Here is a 17,296-nt window from a genome sequence, read left to right as displayed (position 1 = left end):
ACTAGGGTATGAATCTACAGCACACCAGCTTGCCTGCATAGTAATGTCCCGTGTGGAAACTGCTAAAGCACACTAAGGGTACATCTACACTGTGATAAAAGACCCACAGCACAGCTGCAGATGGTCTGAATCAGCTGACCCAGCTCTGAGACTCGGTGCTGTAGGTTTTTTATCGCAATGTAGAGATACCCTAAAAGTCCTGGAATATGGCTTGGCTTACAACTACCTGCCACACAGTAACCTGCTATGTAGACACGCCCTGTAAGTTTTAGACAGGCTTTCCCTGAGGGTGATAGGCCCAAATGAAGAACGTAAAAACATAAGAATAGCCATAGTGGGTCAGACCAAAGGTCCATCTAGCCCAGTATCCTGTCTTCCGACAGTGGCCAATGCCAGGCGTCCCAGAGGGAATGAACAGAACAGGTAATCATCAAGCTATCCATTCCCTGTCACCCATTCCCAGCTTCTGGCAAACACAAGCTATGGACACCATCCCTGCCCATCCTGGCTAATAGCCATTGATGGACCTACCCTCCATGAATTTATCTAGTTCTCTTTTGAATCCTGTTATAGTCTTGGCCTTCACTACATCCTCTGGCAAAGAGTTCCACAGGTTGACTGTGCATTGTATGAAGAAATACTTCCTTTTGTTAGTTTTCAACCTGTGCCTATTAATTTCATTTGGTGACCCCAATTCTTGTATTATGAGGAATAATTAAATAACACTTCCTTATTTACTTTCTCCACACCAGTCATGATTTTATAGACCTCAACCATATTCCCCCTTAGTCGTCTCTTTTCCAAGATGAAAAGTCCCAATCTTATTAATCTCTCTTCATACAGAAGCCATTCCATACCCCTAATAATTTTTATTGCCCTTTTCTGAACCTTTTCCAATTCCAATATATCTTTTTTGAGATGGGGTGACCACATCTGTACACAGTATTCAAGATGTGAGCGTACCATGGATTTATATAGAGGCAATATGATATGTTCTCTCTTATCTATCCCTTTCTTAATGATGCCCAACATTCTGTTCGCTTTTTTGACTGCCACTGCACACTGAGTGGATGTTTTCAGAGAACTATCCACAATGACTCCAAGATCTCTTTCGTGAGTAGTAACATCTAATTTAGATCCCATTGTTTTATATGTATAGTTGGGATTATGTTTTCCAATGTGCATTATTTTGCATTTATCAACACTGAATTTCATCTGCCATTTTGTTGCCCAGTCATCCAGTTTTGAGAGATCCGTTTGTAGCTTATGAACATGTGGACTCACCCCCGCGGCACCTCCAGCTGGTTACTTCGGGGAATTAGCTCGATTCCAGCTACGGAGCGCCCTCTGCAGGCCGGTGATCCACCTGTCCTCTGCTGGCCCGGGGCCCCTCCCTGGACCTCAGTGCCCCTTTAACTGGGTCTCCCCCCTCCCAGGGGAACCCCACCCCACTATCCCCAGTTTGCCTCAGTATTGGCTACTGCCCAGTCATTGTCTAGCCCCCACGCCCTGGGGCAGACTGCAGTATCAGCCACTCATCATAGGCAAAGGGGTTTTGGCCTGGCTGCCTTTACCCACCTTCCGGCTGCCCCTCTGCAAGCCCAGTACCTTGGAGGCCTAGAATTAGGCCCTGCAGCCTGGGGAGTTTCTGGCCTAGGGCTTCCCAGCTCCTAAGGCTTTTCCCCCAGCCCTGCCTTCCTTTAGGTCCCCTGGGTGAGTCCCCGAGCAGCCAGGCCTGTCTCCCCCTCCAGTCAGAGAGAGACTGTTCACTCGTGGCTTCCCTGGCCTTCTTATTAGGCCCTGTGGCTCAGTTTGGGGCGTGGCCCCAGCTGCAGCCACTTCCCCAATCAGCCCAGCTTAAAGGCTGCTTTCTCCAGCCCCAGCCCCTTCCCCGGGCTGTTTTTAACCCCTTCAGGGCAGGAGCAGAGGTCCACTCTGCTACATAGCTCTTTGCAGTCTGCCTGTGACTTAACTATCTAGAGTAGTTCTGCACAGAGTAGTTTTCTGATGTTCTTATGTTCAGGTTGCTGTATTAGGGCTGCCACATTTCAGCTGGAAAACAACTGAACTATGCTTATTTGCGAATCCCTCCTAACAAATCTCACTACCATGACTACGAATAGTGTGAGTCCATATTCCCTTACCAAGGAAGAGTGAGTGGAAGAGAGGACTGAGTCAAATACATATGTTATCTAGAGCCATGTGGATGAGAAGCAGAAAGTTACAAAGAGAGGAGAAGAGTACTTGTGGCACCTTACAGACTAACAAATTTGTTAGTCTCTAAGGTGCCACAAGTACTCCTGTTCCTTTCGCGAATACAGACTAACACAGCTGCTATGCTGAAAAGAGAGGAGAGTTAAACAAAATGGTATTAGTTTAGTTATCAGTGAAGTGTAGGGAAAGCAACCACTGGAGGTAGAAAAAGTCTGATAAGGCAAATATATTACGGGTACAGTGTATATGGTGTATTTCGTAGCATCATATAATTAATTGAAATATATGCTCCATCTAGGAAGTAAAATGAATATACCTTTTCCTGTAGGTCAGGTAACTTCTTTTCCACTTTTGTTTCAATGTCTTTTTGTTCTCTGAGCTGTTAAAATGAATGCCAAGAAAGCTGAGCAAAAGTACAGACACAAACATTTATAAAATGTAATACGGAGAGGATGAGGGAGACATTATTAATTTAATATTATACTTCTTTGAACAATTAATTAAAATTCTTACATTTCCTGAAATATTGCAGAAAGTGTACAAAAATATACATCTTCCATAAGTAATTATTAATTCTTTAAAAAATGAAATGCAGCTTTATCCATGTTCAAAGCAAAATGTACTGGTACTTTGATCTATTACACTGAAAATTTGTTTTCATCATTTACTGCCTGCGAATAGGCCTACATAAGAGACTTAATTATTGTCCACAATTTTTCTTAGAAACATTTGCTTGATGTAAACTCTGACTGGTCAAAATATTTCTAAACAGCAGCAGCTACTTGACTTATACTAAACAATAGCAAAATTCAATAGTTTCAGTATTGTTGCACAGTATTTCTTATAAATTTGCTTTGCTAAATAAAAGGAAAACAAATTTATCTTTATAAATGATGGAACAAAATTGAATACTGGCATAATTGTCAAATTGTAAGAAAGTAAAGAAGAACATTTAAATTAGCAGTTTACACTTGAAATTATTTCCAAAACTTTGCAACTGATTCAGTTTTGTATACTACCTTCTTTTCAGTATTAAATTTGTCAGTATTTACCACAGTAGGAAAAATTAGTTTATACCATATTTCTCAACATTTTGTTATTAGTTATAATAAAAAGGCCAAAAGGTGTAAAATCCAGAAATGACTATATTTATCTATGTCATAATCTTCATGTAATTGTTTTACAATAATTTTAGTAGAGCTTATGGCAGAAATTATTCAAAAGTATAAAAGCTTTAAAGAACTTATGTCCAGTGTTCTGCTGTATCCAGGGCCGGCTCGAGGCACCAGCTTATCAAGCAGGTGCGTGGGGTGGCAACTCTGGAGCGGGGTGGCACTTTCAGGTATTCGGTGGCAATTCGGCGGAGGGTCCCTCACTCCCGCTCGGAGCAAAGGACCTCCCGCTGAATTGCCGAAGATCGCGATCGCGGCTTGCTTTGTTTGTTTGTTTGTTTGTTTGCTTGGGGCAGCAAAACCCCTGGAGCCGGCCCTGGCTGTATCATCATTTCTACAGGACTGATCTTTAGTTACTACTCACATTTACATTCAATATTCAAAACATCTCCTCCCACAAGGACACTATGTAATTTGAGGATTTCTCCATTCCTCAGTTTGCTTTTACACTCTCTCTCTCTCTTTAATTTCCTCTCTCTCAATCAGTCACATTGTTGACATCTTCTTTCTACCAAAGAACACTGGATCAACAGGGCATGTAACTTCTGGCTGATGGGAAGTTCTACCCCTGCACTTTCTCTTTCCGATTCCCAAAGGATCACTATCTGCTTTTCTATGTGTTCCCACTCCAAGGAGAAAGAGAGTGGGAGAATGGTAATCAAACAATGTCTCCTAATTGGCAGAGCTGAACACTAGTTTAGTCCAAAAGTCTACATCTCATGCAACTGTCTTTGTACAAGTAAATGCTTCCCCCCTTCCATAATAATAAAATTCCACTTCTGATGTTATGTCATGCTACTGAAATGACCTACAGTATTATTTATAGGTTTCTGTAATGCACTCCCTTACAGCCTGATTTGCAGATGCTGCAGATGCACCCCACAAAGCAGTGCAGTGCAGGGTTAAAGTAAAGGAGCTGCGGAGTGCCTATTGCAAAGCCCATGAGGGAAACTGCCGCTCAGGTGCTGCCCCCACTGCCTGCCGTTTTTACAAGGAGCTGGATGCGATACTTGGGGGTGACCCCACTGCCAATCTGAGGACCACGATGGACAGTTCAGAGCAGGGAGAGGAGGGGGAGGGTATAGAGGAAACCGAGAGTGAGGCTACTGAGGTGGTGGGAGATACCCCGGAGTCCCAGGAGGCATGCAGCCAGGAGCTCTTCTCAAGCCAGGAGGAAGCTAGCCAGTCGCAGCAGCTGGAACTCGTTGGTGAAGAAGAAGCAGAGGAGCGGGTTCCTGGTAAGCAGATTTTATTTTTAGGATGGAACTGTTTTGGGAGAGGAGGGTGGGGGTTATGGCTGCCTGCATGCATGCCTAGATGTGGAATAGCCCATTGATGTGGTCTATCACGTCGCGATAATCGGCCTCTGTAATCTCTTCAAAAGTTTCAGCCAGAGCGTGGGCAATGCGCCTGCGCAAGTTTATAGGGAGAGCCACTGCGGTCCTTGTCCCAGTCAGGCTAACGCATCCGTGCCACTGTGCCGTGAGGGGTGGGAGGACTATTGCTGCACACAGGCAAGCTGCATAGGGACCAAAGTGGAATCCACATTGTTGTAGAAGACCCTCCCGCTCTTCCCAGGTAACCCGCAGCAGTGAGATATCTGGCAGGATAAAATCCTGTGGAAAATGTAGGGATAGTGTTCAGTGCAGATCCCCTCCAGCTGCTCTCTGCTTTCCCCAATGCACAGAAACCTCAGTGAGCCCTGACTCAAGCAGCTCCCCTTCCCAGGTGAGCCGTGGCAGCAACATGGCTTCATTAATCACTCATTCGCCGCTACTCACCATGTCTTCGCTGCTCTGGCCTCTCTGTGCTATGTTTGCTATGTGTAAATGATGCTACAAATAGTCTACAAACTCCTTCACTGTGATTATAAACAATGCAGCCTCTGTAATAAATGTTTCTATTTCTGTTTTTTTTAAGTGTCCTTGAATCCTCCAGCCCTATCACAGCCTGCTGAAAGACTACAGAACTTGAGGAGGAAACCAAGAAAAAGCAAAGAAGTTTTGGTGAAAGCAGTTATGAATCAGTATGCCAGAGAGAATAAGAGGCTGCAGGACTGGAGAGAGAAAATGCATCAGTGGAGGGAAACACAAAGCAGGAGAAAGGAATTGGCTACCAAGAAAAGCACAAAGCAGCTGATAGCCTCCTGGCACGCCAAACGGACTGTATGCAGTCACTCGTAGCCATGTAGGCAGATCGCTACCGTGCTAAACCCCCCCGCCATCCCAAAGCTCTCTCCCTTGTGCCCCACTGTTTGCTCAAAACCCGCTTCTCCAGCATCCTGGTTCTTACCACCACCAGCTGCCCGCAACACCTGTACATTCACCTACCAGCCCTGAGAACTACCACCCTTATCCTATGCACTCAATCCCCATCACCATGCAGCATATTAATCCTGAAGTGCAACAGGCATTGCACAGCACTCCAGGCACGACATATTCAAACCTCTGACAGTACAGTTCAGCACCCTACCCCCCTGCCCTTTTATGTACTGTATTTTGAATAAATGATTTCTTGGCTTTTAAAACAGTTTTTATTATTGCAGAAAGTGAAACATACTGTACCCCAAGGGAAAAACAGGCACTGCAAATCATTGTAACCACTGCACTTCACTCCCGTGCAAGGCACCAAACATTACTGTTGACTTTCAGCCTCAGATTGCTCCCTTAAGGCATCCCTAATCCTTTTAGCCCTGTGCTGGGCCTCTCTAGTAGCCCTGCTCTCTGGCTGTGCAAATTCAGCCTCCAGGTGTTGAACCTCGGAGGTCCATTCCTCACTGAATGTTTCACCCTTCCCTTCACAAATATTATGGAGGGTACAGCACGCGGATATAATCGCAGGGATGCTGCTTTCCCCCAAGTCTAGCTTCCCATAAAGACATCTCCAGCGCCCTTTTAAACGGCCAAACGCACACTCCACAGTCATTCTGCACCGGCTCAGCCTGTAGTTGAACCGGTCCTTGCTCCTGTCAAGCTTCCCTGTATACGGTTTCATGAGCCATGGCATTAACGGGTAAGTGGGGTCTCCAAGGATCACAATGGGCATTTCGACGTCCCCTACTGTGATCTTGCGGTCTGGGAAAAAAGTCCCGGCCTGCAGCTTCCTGAACAGGCCACTGTTCCGAAAGATGCGTGCATCATGCACCTTTCCAGGCCATCCTGTGTAAATGTCAATGAAACGCCCACGGTGATCCACAAGCGCTTGGAGAACCACAGAGAAATACCCCTTCCAATTAATGTACTCGGATGCCAGGTAGGGTGGTGCCAGAATAGGAATATGCGTCCCATCTATCGCCCCTCCACAGTTAGGGAAACCCATTTGTGCAAAGCCATCCAGAATGCCCTGCACGTTCCCCAGAGTCACGGTTCTTCTTAGCAGGATGCAATTAATGGCCCTGCGAACCTGCATCAACACTATTCCAACGGTCGACTTTCCCACTCCAAACTGGTTCGTGACCAATTGGTAGCTGTCTGGAGTTGCCATCTTCCAGATTGCAATAGCCACCCGCTTCTCCACTGACAAGGCAGCTCTCAATCTCGTGTCCTTGCGCAGCAGGGTGGGGGCAAGCTCAGCACACAGTCCCATGAAAGTGGCTTTTCTCATCCGAAAGTTCTGCAGCCACTGCTCGTCATCCCAGACTTGCAGGACGACGTGATCCCACCACTCAGTGCTTGTTTCCCAAGCCCAAAGGCGACGTTCCACGGTGCTGAGCATGTCCATTACTACCACAAGCAATGTATTGTCACGCGCATCAGGCGAATCGATATCATCGTCGGACTCCTCACTGTCACTTTGGAGCTGAAGGAATAGCTCATCTGCCAAACGTGATGTGCTGGCAACATTCATCAGCAAAGTCCTCAGCAGCTCGGGCTCCATTTCTAACAGAAATCACGCTGCAGACTCATAATGTTGCCAAACTGCTGGGATGTGTAGCGATGCACCACGGGGCGTTGGGACAGGAAGCGGAATGACCCACACCCTTCGATCCCCTTCCCACAACCCACAGCGCCAAAATGGGACGAGGTGCTCTGTGGGATAGCTGCCCACAATGCACCACTCCCAACAGCGCTGCAAATGCTGCAAATGTGGCCACACTGCAGCGCTGGTATCTGTCAGTGTGGCCACACTGCAGCGCTTTCCCTACACAGCTGTACGAAGACAGCTGTAACTCCCAGCGCTGTACAACTCTAAGTGTAGCCATACCCTACGCCCTAAATATGTATGTGCAATAGCTCCATTCATGTTGCGTGGTCTTCTGGTTTTTTTTTTTTTAATGAATTCTAAGCCTATAGTTTTCTATGTTAGAAGAACTTACAATGAATTTGAATATTCACTTCCACTTTTGTTGTGCCTTGTCTTAGGTAACAGTAAATTGAAGAAAGAGGCACAGCCTTTGAAACACACACTACTATAAAAGAATAGAGAGGAAACGCAGACAGTCCTTTAAGTGTGGTTCTGTTCTGAGGAGTGTCTCAGTAAAAGTGACATTATGTGACTCCACGTTTATTGTCTCTCAGTGATTTCTGTAACTAATGAGCTCAGTTTACAAGTAAAAATGTCTTTTCTAGCTGCCAGCCCAGCAATCTCAACCTGAGATCTGAAGGTCATTCTGGGTTCTTTCCATCTCACACATCATTTTCAGTTATAAAGGTTCAATGAGGACAAATAAAACCTCAGTTACACCTATTCAACTCCAATGCCTTCAAATTATGTCCTTGGTGAAACCTGTGCAAATCCACTGGTTGAGATTTTCAAAGCCAACTAGGAAATCTGCACAGACGGACAGGGCCGTCCTTAGGATTTATTGGGCCCTATGCAGTATTATTAAACTGGTGCCCCCTATGCCCAACAGCAGCTTGGGCTTGAATGTGTATTTTAGATAAAGGTGGTCTTTTGAAGGATTTATTTTAAAAACTGTATGTTTGAAGATCCAAGCATTTAAGGCTAAAGATGAATACTCAGATTGTGCATCAAAAAATCTATGCAAGGATTTTTTAGAGATGTGATTTTATAATCTTCAGCAACATACTAATGCAATATTTTTAAAGCAAATTTTAAACTAAGGTCCCGTAGACTAACATGTTCTGAGTACATATTACAGTAATGCACAACTGATTTTGTCAGTAAATTCAGAAACTGACAGTATATACCTGGGGGTTGGCAAATGCCTGTTAAATGGCTTCATTATCACTTGAATGGCTCTTTAACAGTTTCAATGTTGTGCTAATAGGTCTGGCAGGCTGGAAGCCTTTTTCACTCCCATCTAGAAGAAGACTCACCAGGCTGCAGCAGCCAGCTGTGGTGGGAGCCTGCAGGAAGGGTCAGAAAAGGGACAGGAAGAGGCAGGAGCGTGGACACTAAGAACCAGGGTTCCTCAAATTTTCGGGTGCCCTACGCGTATGCTGCGTATACCTAAGGACAGCCCTGCAGACAGATGCTTTTGATAACACAGATCCTTTTCAAAGGCCAAAGTCAATACATGAATTTAGGGTCTGAACTTTAGGCAATCAAGTTTAAAAATGGTGGCTGTGTGCGCTCAGAATCCCTGACTCCAAGAAAATCACATTTTTCCAGTTAAAAGAAAAAAAGGTAAAATGTGTTCTCAAGACTAATGTGTTTGTTAAAAAAAGAGGTCCACAGATCAACTTATTCTTAGTTTTCAGCCTTTAAAAACTGGTTTCAAAGAAGGCTTCCTTTATAATCTTGAAATTCTGTTTTTCATCCATTTCTAAAGACTCAATCCTGCAGTACTTACTCAGGCAGAAGTCCCATTGAAGTCAAAGACTGAGTAAGGACTGCAGGATTTGGCCCTATGTCAAGATAGCCCAACACACACTGTGCTAAGATTAACGAAACAAAGTAAGTAAAAGCAGCTATGACTTGGCACAAAGTTTGACAAGCTGAAAAAAAGCAAATGTTTAAGTAACTGAAGTGGTACTGATTTTCTATTCACAACCTTTTCTCTTCTAAACAGTATCATATTCTTTTCCAGCATATTTAGATTGCAAGTCAAGCTGTGTTTTATTTTTTATTATAATAAACCCAGTCAGTATATTGTAACAAAGACATACTAGTGGTGACCAGTGTGAAAACCACTGTGAGACCAAGTTAGAAAAAAAGTCAAATGATAAAATAAAGACTCAGCCATCTGGAAAGTTCTTGAAACATGTAAAAAGAAAATAAAAGGCAGTATTCTTATGAGACTAATACAGAATACAAAAATATTTAAGATAGGGCTCCCTCTATCATAGTAGCAAACCTTTTCACATAATGTTAAATGTTTTCCAAGTTCTTCTATGCCGAACAATATTTAAGTTCTTTAAAAAAATCTTTAAAAATCATTTTGCATGTTTCTTCCATTAGTAGAGTAAAATTTAGGCTTCTGCTGAACTGATTCTCCAAAAACCTCTTTAAAAAATGCTTTTTCATTTTTCTAAAAAAAAAATCAGTCGGTACACATAGACTGCATATGATACTTAGAACAAACTGAATATTTAAATAAAATAAAAAAGTTTCTATATATATGAAAACAACCATTTTTATGAAGTTTGAAACACAAAATAATTTAAGCACAAGAATCTTACCATACTTTGATTTAATGACCTCTCCTTTTCAAGTTCCATGCTTATTTTTTCTTGAGCTTCAATTAACTAAAAATAAAAGCATAAAAAGTAATGTTGCATTTTAGATTAGAGGCAGGTAGAATTCTTCCAAAATCCTTTTTAAATACAGTTTACCAAAGAAAATACAGTATATATATAACCTAATGAATGATAGGCTGATAGGCATCCTGGCACATACCATGATACCTAGAAACAAGCCTGATGGTGCACTAGGAATGCCACATGCAGAATGTGCAATTCACACACCAAATGTTCACACTTTAATTTTGTATTGAACACACCCTGAATATGCATACAAAATATACAAGATCAGATCTCTAGAAAGCTGCAGATTAAAATGAAGGGCACTCTGGAAAACAGCTTTCTGAGACAAATCCTTTGGCCCAAATAAAAACTGCATGAAGTTCTGAATCCAGTCAAACTAAAGATGCCCCATTGCTTAGGTAGAGGAAGTCTGACTAGGATATCTATACCACCTGTAAAGTATAAAGAATGGGCTTATGGAGCCCCTATCATGGAGAGAAGTATTCGGAATGAGGATTACTCTGATCCAACAGTCAAACCACACACCTATGACTGGGGTGTTTCAAGAGCATTCACAAGAGCTGATGCAGTCAAGATGCAGTGGCAGTTTTGGAGTAGTTCAATTGCTGCTTGGTGGCTTTCTGGGGAGGGAAAAGATATTCTTTTTTCTTTGACTCTTGAAGTTATCTTCAGTATATATAACCTATTTACTTAAGCTTTTTAATGGGGAGCATGTCAGACACCTATTGTCAATGAGGACTAAGTCCATGCATGTATAAATTTTAAAAATGAACCCAATTTTAAAGTTATCCAAGTGCAAAAATTCTAGATATCAAGCCAAAAATTTTTTTCAGTGGAGTACCCAGTAGAAAAGCTTCCCAACAGTGAGATGCATTAGGCTGTGGAACAGTCTCCAAAGAAGCATCAGAAATCCCATGGATTAGGACTTTGCAAACTAAACTAGACAAACTGTAGGCTGTAAACTTTTGGAGGCAGGGATTGTTTCATCTGTATATGATTTGTATAGAACCTAACACAATGGGACCCCAATCTTGTTGGGGTCTTTGGGCAGTTCCACAATATAAATAATACACTAGAAAATGTACTGTAGGGAACAATCCTCCTTTTGCAAATAGATGTAATGGATGGACCAATAGGAGTTTTCAGTATCTAATCTTAGGATACATGTTTAGCTTCCATTTCTAATTTTAGGGTTCATTTATAGGATCTCAAAGGTTTAAAATCATTAACAAATTTAGCCTTCCAACACCCCTCTGAGGTAGGTTGGTATTATCCCCATTTAACAGAGGAGAAAGTGAGGTGTGAGAAGTGACATCTTTGCAAGCAAAGTCTATGGAAGAGGTGGAAATAGAACCCAGATCTCCTAACTTTCATTCCTGTGCCTCAACAAAACAGAATTCTTCCTCTCCCTGGACAGTGAGAACAACTTAATATGAAGATTTTTATCATATAAAGGGTCATTACTTCCCAGAGATTTCACCACAAAGATGAAAATACCTTAATGAAAAGGGTAAGACCTTGCTAAACTGAAGTTCTTCAACAAGGGATATAGATCACATTGAAAAATGTTTCATGGAAAGAGTCCACTTTCTACAGTGGGAAGAAGTTCTTTGATTTCTCTTTCATTTTTAGAAAGGGAATAAAGCACTGTAGAGAAGAAAACCATTTGGCATGATATCTAGGCATGTTATCTAAATAGATCTTTATGTCTCCCCATCTCTCAGTGAGGTGTTTTTGGTTTTTAGAACTTCCCTATGCCAAGAAGCATTGATTTGTATTTACTATGTCTTGTTCAATCACTGCCTTGTACTGATAGCACATAAATAATATTGAAGACAAATTAATAACATTACCCAGAAATACAGAAGATATACAGCAAACCACAGGTTATTGAGAATAACACATTTCTTGCCCAAAATTACAGATACTTCCATATTTGATCCTTGTTACTCTCTCTCTAAAAATATACTTGTGCCCTCCTTTTTAATGAAAGTACTCCACCCAACTCCAATACAGTTTGCTGAAGTTCAGAAGTGAGAAAGTATCTAATTTACTAGTGTTAAAATACAGCAAAAATAATGCTGACTTGACAGGAGGAAGACAATCTGAACCACCGTCTTCTGCATAGGTAGGAATACCTGTTCATTTTTACTCATCATTGAGTTACATAAACGTAAAATCTGAAACAATTGAAATGATATTGACTATTTTTCAGCTTTCTCATATTATTTGGAATAGACGTTGTGAATAATCCAAGCCTGCTGCTTTTCTGCTTAGAGAGACATCCATCACTGTCAAAACAGTACAGTACCTTTTGAACAGTTTTCTCATCTTTTTCCATTTTTAATTGCATACCTCGAACCTCCTTATCTGAAAACAAATAGGGAGAAAGGTAAAGTGTGAAATTACAAGCCTACATCAGTGTATTTATATTGTATGCTTCAGGTCAGTCTAAGCCTAGTGGAATGCACAGTGGATGAAAGTCCTAGCAGAACTCTGACCTTCACAACTGCCCTTGACATTCATAGCCTTCTTCCTGCTGTTCAGCCGGCTGGTCAGATAGAGATTAAGAAGTAAGTTCAAGAGCCAAGTGTGGCTGAGTGCCCACAGCTTTTCATTAATACTACTTCTGGACATCCTTGCTGTTAGTCACAGCCAATACAAAGTGCTTTAGCAGGTGGTTCTTTATTGCTCAAACAAAACTATGAAAAGATGAGAAGTGCCATTAAATCAGATGATAAACAGCAATAAAGAATACTGTTTATGTCAAATTCATCTTTCTACTATAAAAGGTACTACTATGTCTAATCTATTTGGATATACAAAAGTCAGAAGCCAGATTTTCCACACAAATTCTGTTCTAATGCCATAGATGTCTAGCTTTCCATAGAGCTTTCTAACACTGACAATATACTAGCAGTAACTTGAAAGTAAAGACTGAACTTATTAATTGTTCTTATAACCTGAATGGTGTGTATGTTTGTTTATAAATATACATACACACTCAATTTCAAAATAAGACAAAATGAATTCCTTTTAAAAAATGTTGTAAAGTAACCAGACTGAAAACAGGGCTGATAAATTGAAAAAGAAATTGATTCTTGTAGACTTCTACACAAACATATAATTCATATTTTTCCCAGGAAGTGTATGTTAATACGTATGTGCAAGCACAGAAACCTATTCTATATATAGTGTCCATTTTACCTCCTCATCTTAAGGCAACTAAATTAAAACTAACAATATATTTAATCATTTACAAATATAAATATTTACATAACACTTTCTCAGATTTTAGTAATTTTGCAGGCTACAAAACAACAGTGTTATATTTTATGAACTCCAACAACACTGTTAACCAACATAAGAAGTCTCAACTTCCATATTAACAAATATTCTTTTATCATGAGTAAAAAATTAAATATAAATATTCAAAAAAGTTTAGAATAATTAAAAAGTACAAAATAAGCTGTTAGAAAGTCCAAGAATAATTTACCACCTTTTTGGACCATACTAGATTTGCATTTTGATTTTAACATTTAATGCATACTGTATTTAAATGTCATCTTGACCTAACATCACATGAAAATTTTACCTAATTTATTATTTTCTTTTTCACTGCGTTTCAGAGACTCTTCAAGATGTGCAATCCTATCAAGTAGTCTAGAAACCTCTTCTCTGAAATCTTCATTTTCTTTCTCAAGCATATTTTTTTCATTGTCATCATCGTTGTCAAAAATAATCTGAAAGATTGAGAACCCTTGTATTTCTAAGTAAAGAATCAAGGATTTAAATATGCTGCACAAATATAATAATTATACAACACAGCTATCATATAATTTTCTGAATTCTATTACACAGTTATAATATGAATACAAAAAAGTCAAGAGACTAAATAGGACCTTGCTGGAAGAAAGACTGCAGTACATTATATACAAAGCCATAACACATGGGGACATTTTATTGACAGGAATAATGCATATCAAACTGTTTGTGCGCCCTCATCATTCAGGTCAATTTATTATGGAGGCTGTGTCCAGGAAGGCAGCTGGGGCCTATCCACCCACACTTCCCTCTGTGTTTATGAAGTGCCGTCCGTAACTAGGCAGGCAGGAGAGATTGTGGACAGGCAACACCAGGGGGTTGCAAAGTGCATGGCTAAGGAGGGGGGCTTGTTGCCTTTGTGCCATTTCTCAGTGACAGTGCTGCCAGTGTCATGAGGAGCACATCACATGTCAAAGTGGTGAAGTTTTCAGGCTGGGAGCCGCATGGAGTCCATCAGGCCTTCTGATACCAACGCAGTTGGTTTTCTACTTGGTGTCGGAGCCACCCAGAGGCAATTCATATTCTGAACATTAACATGGCTTTGCATGCCTGTCACACATAGATCGTGCAGGGGTTTAATGCTATTGAAGACTATGGTTTAAATCTCTATGCAAACAGTGATTACCTAGTAAGAAGGTTCCAGGATAACATACAACAAAAGACTTTAAAGTTATAGTTTTAGTAAAGCAAACTCATTTACATTTTTATTATGCGTGTCCTTTGTTTAAATCTTGCCACATCCATTATGGAAAAGACTTCTTATGCAACTGAAGCTTATTGGGACAGCTACTCTTTTTTTCTTGTCTGTTTCAAAGCTGTTGAAAACATTTGAATATATTGTCTTATGGCTGTCCAGATTTTACTGCCACATATTTCTTTTAAAATTACAGAAAAGCTTTCGGAAGCTGGAACAAAACTTTAGAGTAATACCAGCCTATCAAACTGAATTCTGAAAGCCTTAAAAATATTAAAAACAAAGAACAGGTTATTAATTACTTTGCTTACTAAAGAAAATTTAAGATAGTTGTTTCATGAGGCAAAAATAAGCATATGAAAGTAGGGCCTCCTTTTCTAGGTTACCGAATGATAAAAAGTAAGAATCTGGTACCTAGAACTTTGGAAGTAAAATTCTGAGTTTTTAAGAAAAAAAGTAAACTTGAACTCAAAACCAAAATATATTTATGGCAAACATTCTCTCCTGCACAACTATTTCAAATGTTTTTCTCAAAAAACCAAACCAAAACAAAAACAAAACAAAACCACCTCTCAATCCCTTGTGCTCAATTACACTTTTAGGAATAAACTATCAAAGTGTTACACAGAGTTATGGCCACAGGTCTCTCAATGATTTTGCTGGGAATCAGGTGGATAAAATTCCAGAGTGTTTTAAAAATTCAACCTGAAAATAAGTTTGTAGCTCCCCTTTTTTGCTAACTAAGAAGTAGCAATTTCTAGAAAGGTCAAATATCAGTTAATGAAATTATGTTAAGTTAGTAATACAGATTTTCAAACTAACAAAACTACTTTTTAGTTATGCTTATTAGTTAGTTACTAGACTAGGATTAATTTTTACAAGAACTCTTTCCACAGCCTTGGAAATCCTATAGGCAGTCTCTAACAAGCTGCAGAGGGGTTGTTAAAAAAACAGCCAATAAAATATTTGAGTGATTATTTATAATTCTCCTCTAACATTGTTCAACCCTAAACCATTACAGAACAAATTTACAATTTCAAAAGACTTTTTAAATAACTGTTTCAGAACTTAATAAGCTTAGGCATGAGTTCCTTTGCCCAGGCAGAATTTGAGCACCAAGAGCTGATAGCATGAGGATCACCATCATCATAAATGAAACTAGAAATGTTTGACTTAGCTATGTGAATCAAAGTGTAAAATTTTTAAATGATGTTTTAAAATCGAAATGTAGTCTTTATCTCTTACTGCTTTAATGCAACAATTCAGAAAAACACAGTGGGCATAGATAACCTTTAGCTCTAGCTCCACCATCTGTTATAAAGAAGAACTGCAAATAATTAACTATTCAGGCTCATGCTGCAATGAGGACACTCATTAGCAAAATGAACAAAGGGACAGTTTTCTGTAGCTACAGTCATCTGTTACACTTTGAGTGGCAGGTTTTGTGGTAGTGTTCTCTCTACCATCTGCCCACAGCAGTAGTTTTGGCTTGCTTAAACCAAAGGGGACTTTAAACTCAATCATGTAAGCAAAAAAGGGCTAGAAAGTGGATGGCAATCATAAAGTTTTAAACTCTCTCACTTTATACATAAAATTGCTGATTTGTTACTTTCAATCTACAATTTACCCAATAATAACTTTTAAATATCAAAATTGTTTTTATTTAGTTTTAATTAATGCAAAAATACACAGTTGCTAAAGGTATGAACTTTTATTAAATTTCCAACAGAACACTAGGTAAATATGAAGACATTATTCTGAAATATGACAAATTTAGGGCCATATTCTACCGTCCTTACTTCATACTGAATAGTATCTTGGATATAAGAATGGCCATACTAGGTCAGACCAATGGTCCATCTAACCCAGTATCCCATTTTCCGACAATGGCCAATGCTAGATGCATCAGAGATATGAACAGAACAGGGCAACTTATTAGTGATCCATCCCATCATCTACTCCCACCTTCTCATAAACAGAGACTTGGGACACTGAGAGAATGGGGTTGCATCCCTGACCATCTTGGCTAATAGCCACTGATGTACATAGCATCCTTGAACTTATCTAATTATTTTTTGAACCCAGTTAAACTTCTGGCCTTCACAACATGCCCTGGCAATGAGGTACACAGGTTGACTGTACGTTGTGTGAAGTAGTGCTTCCTTTTGTTTCTTTTAAACCTGCTGCCTATTAATTTGATTGAGTGATACCTCATTTGTTCTTGTGTCACGTGATGGAAAAAAAACACTTCCTTATTCACTTTCTCTACATCATTCATGATTTTATAGACCTCTATCATATCCCCCCTTAGTCATCTCTTTTCCGAGCTGAAAGGTCCCAGTCTTTTTAATCTCCCCTCATACAGATGCTGTTCCATACCCTTAATCATTGTCATTGCCCTTCTCTGTACTTTTTCCATTTCTAATATATCTTATTTTAAATGGGGTGACAAGAACTACACATTGTGGGCACAGGGTGCAGAGCTGGCTGCAGGCAGGGGGAGCGAGGCTGGTGTGGGCAGGGCAGGGGGTGCAGCAGAGGCAGTTGGAGCCCCAGCCCTTTAAATAGCCCCCAAGCTCCCTGCTATCCCAGGGCTTTGGGGGCTATTTAAAGGGCCCGGGGCTCCCCAGCTTCTACCCCACCCTGGACCTTTTAGATAGCTGCGGGAGCCCTGGGGAATGCATGGGGGTGGCGGGGCTCTGGCTGCTATTTAAAGGACCGGG

At 40.6% G+C, this 17,296-nt stretch overlaps 1 protein-coding gene across 1 annotated transcript in view; it reads right to left on the bottom strand.

Moving 5' to 3' along the window:
- The window catches only part of C2H10orf67 (chromosome 2 C10orf67 homolog), a 123,918-nt gene that overhangs the window by 70,314 nt on the left and 36,308 nt on the right, over positions 1–17,296 (bottom strand). The window contains exons 6-9 of the mRNA XM_050939114.1: positions 13,650–13,797; positions 12,366–12,424; positions 9,971–10,036; positions 2,531–2,593 (exon numbers count right to left, since the gene is read on the bottom strand). Coding sequence (XP_050795071.1) covers positions 2,531–2,593; positions 9,971–10,036; positions 12,366–12,424; positions 13,650–13,797 — 336 coding nt within the window. The remainder of the gene's footprint in view (positions 1–2,530; positions 2,594–9,970; positions 10,037–12,365; positions 12,425–13,649; positions 13,798–17,296) is intronic.

This window comes from Gopherus flavomarginatus, chromosome 2 (assembly GCF_025201925.1).
Source record: "Gopherus flavomarginatus isolate rGopFla2 chromosome 2, rGopFla2.mat.asm, whole genome shotgun sequence".
In the NCBI taxonomy this organism is placed as follows: Eukaryota; Metazoa; Chordata; order Testudines; family Testudinidae; genus Gopherus; species Gopherus flavomarginatus.
The sequence above is the reverse complement of the archived record's forward strand: the minus strand, read 5'-3'. Positions and strand labels throughout refer to the sequence as shown.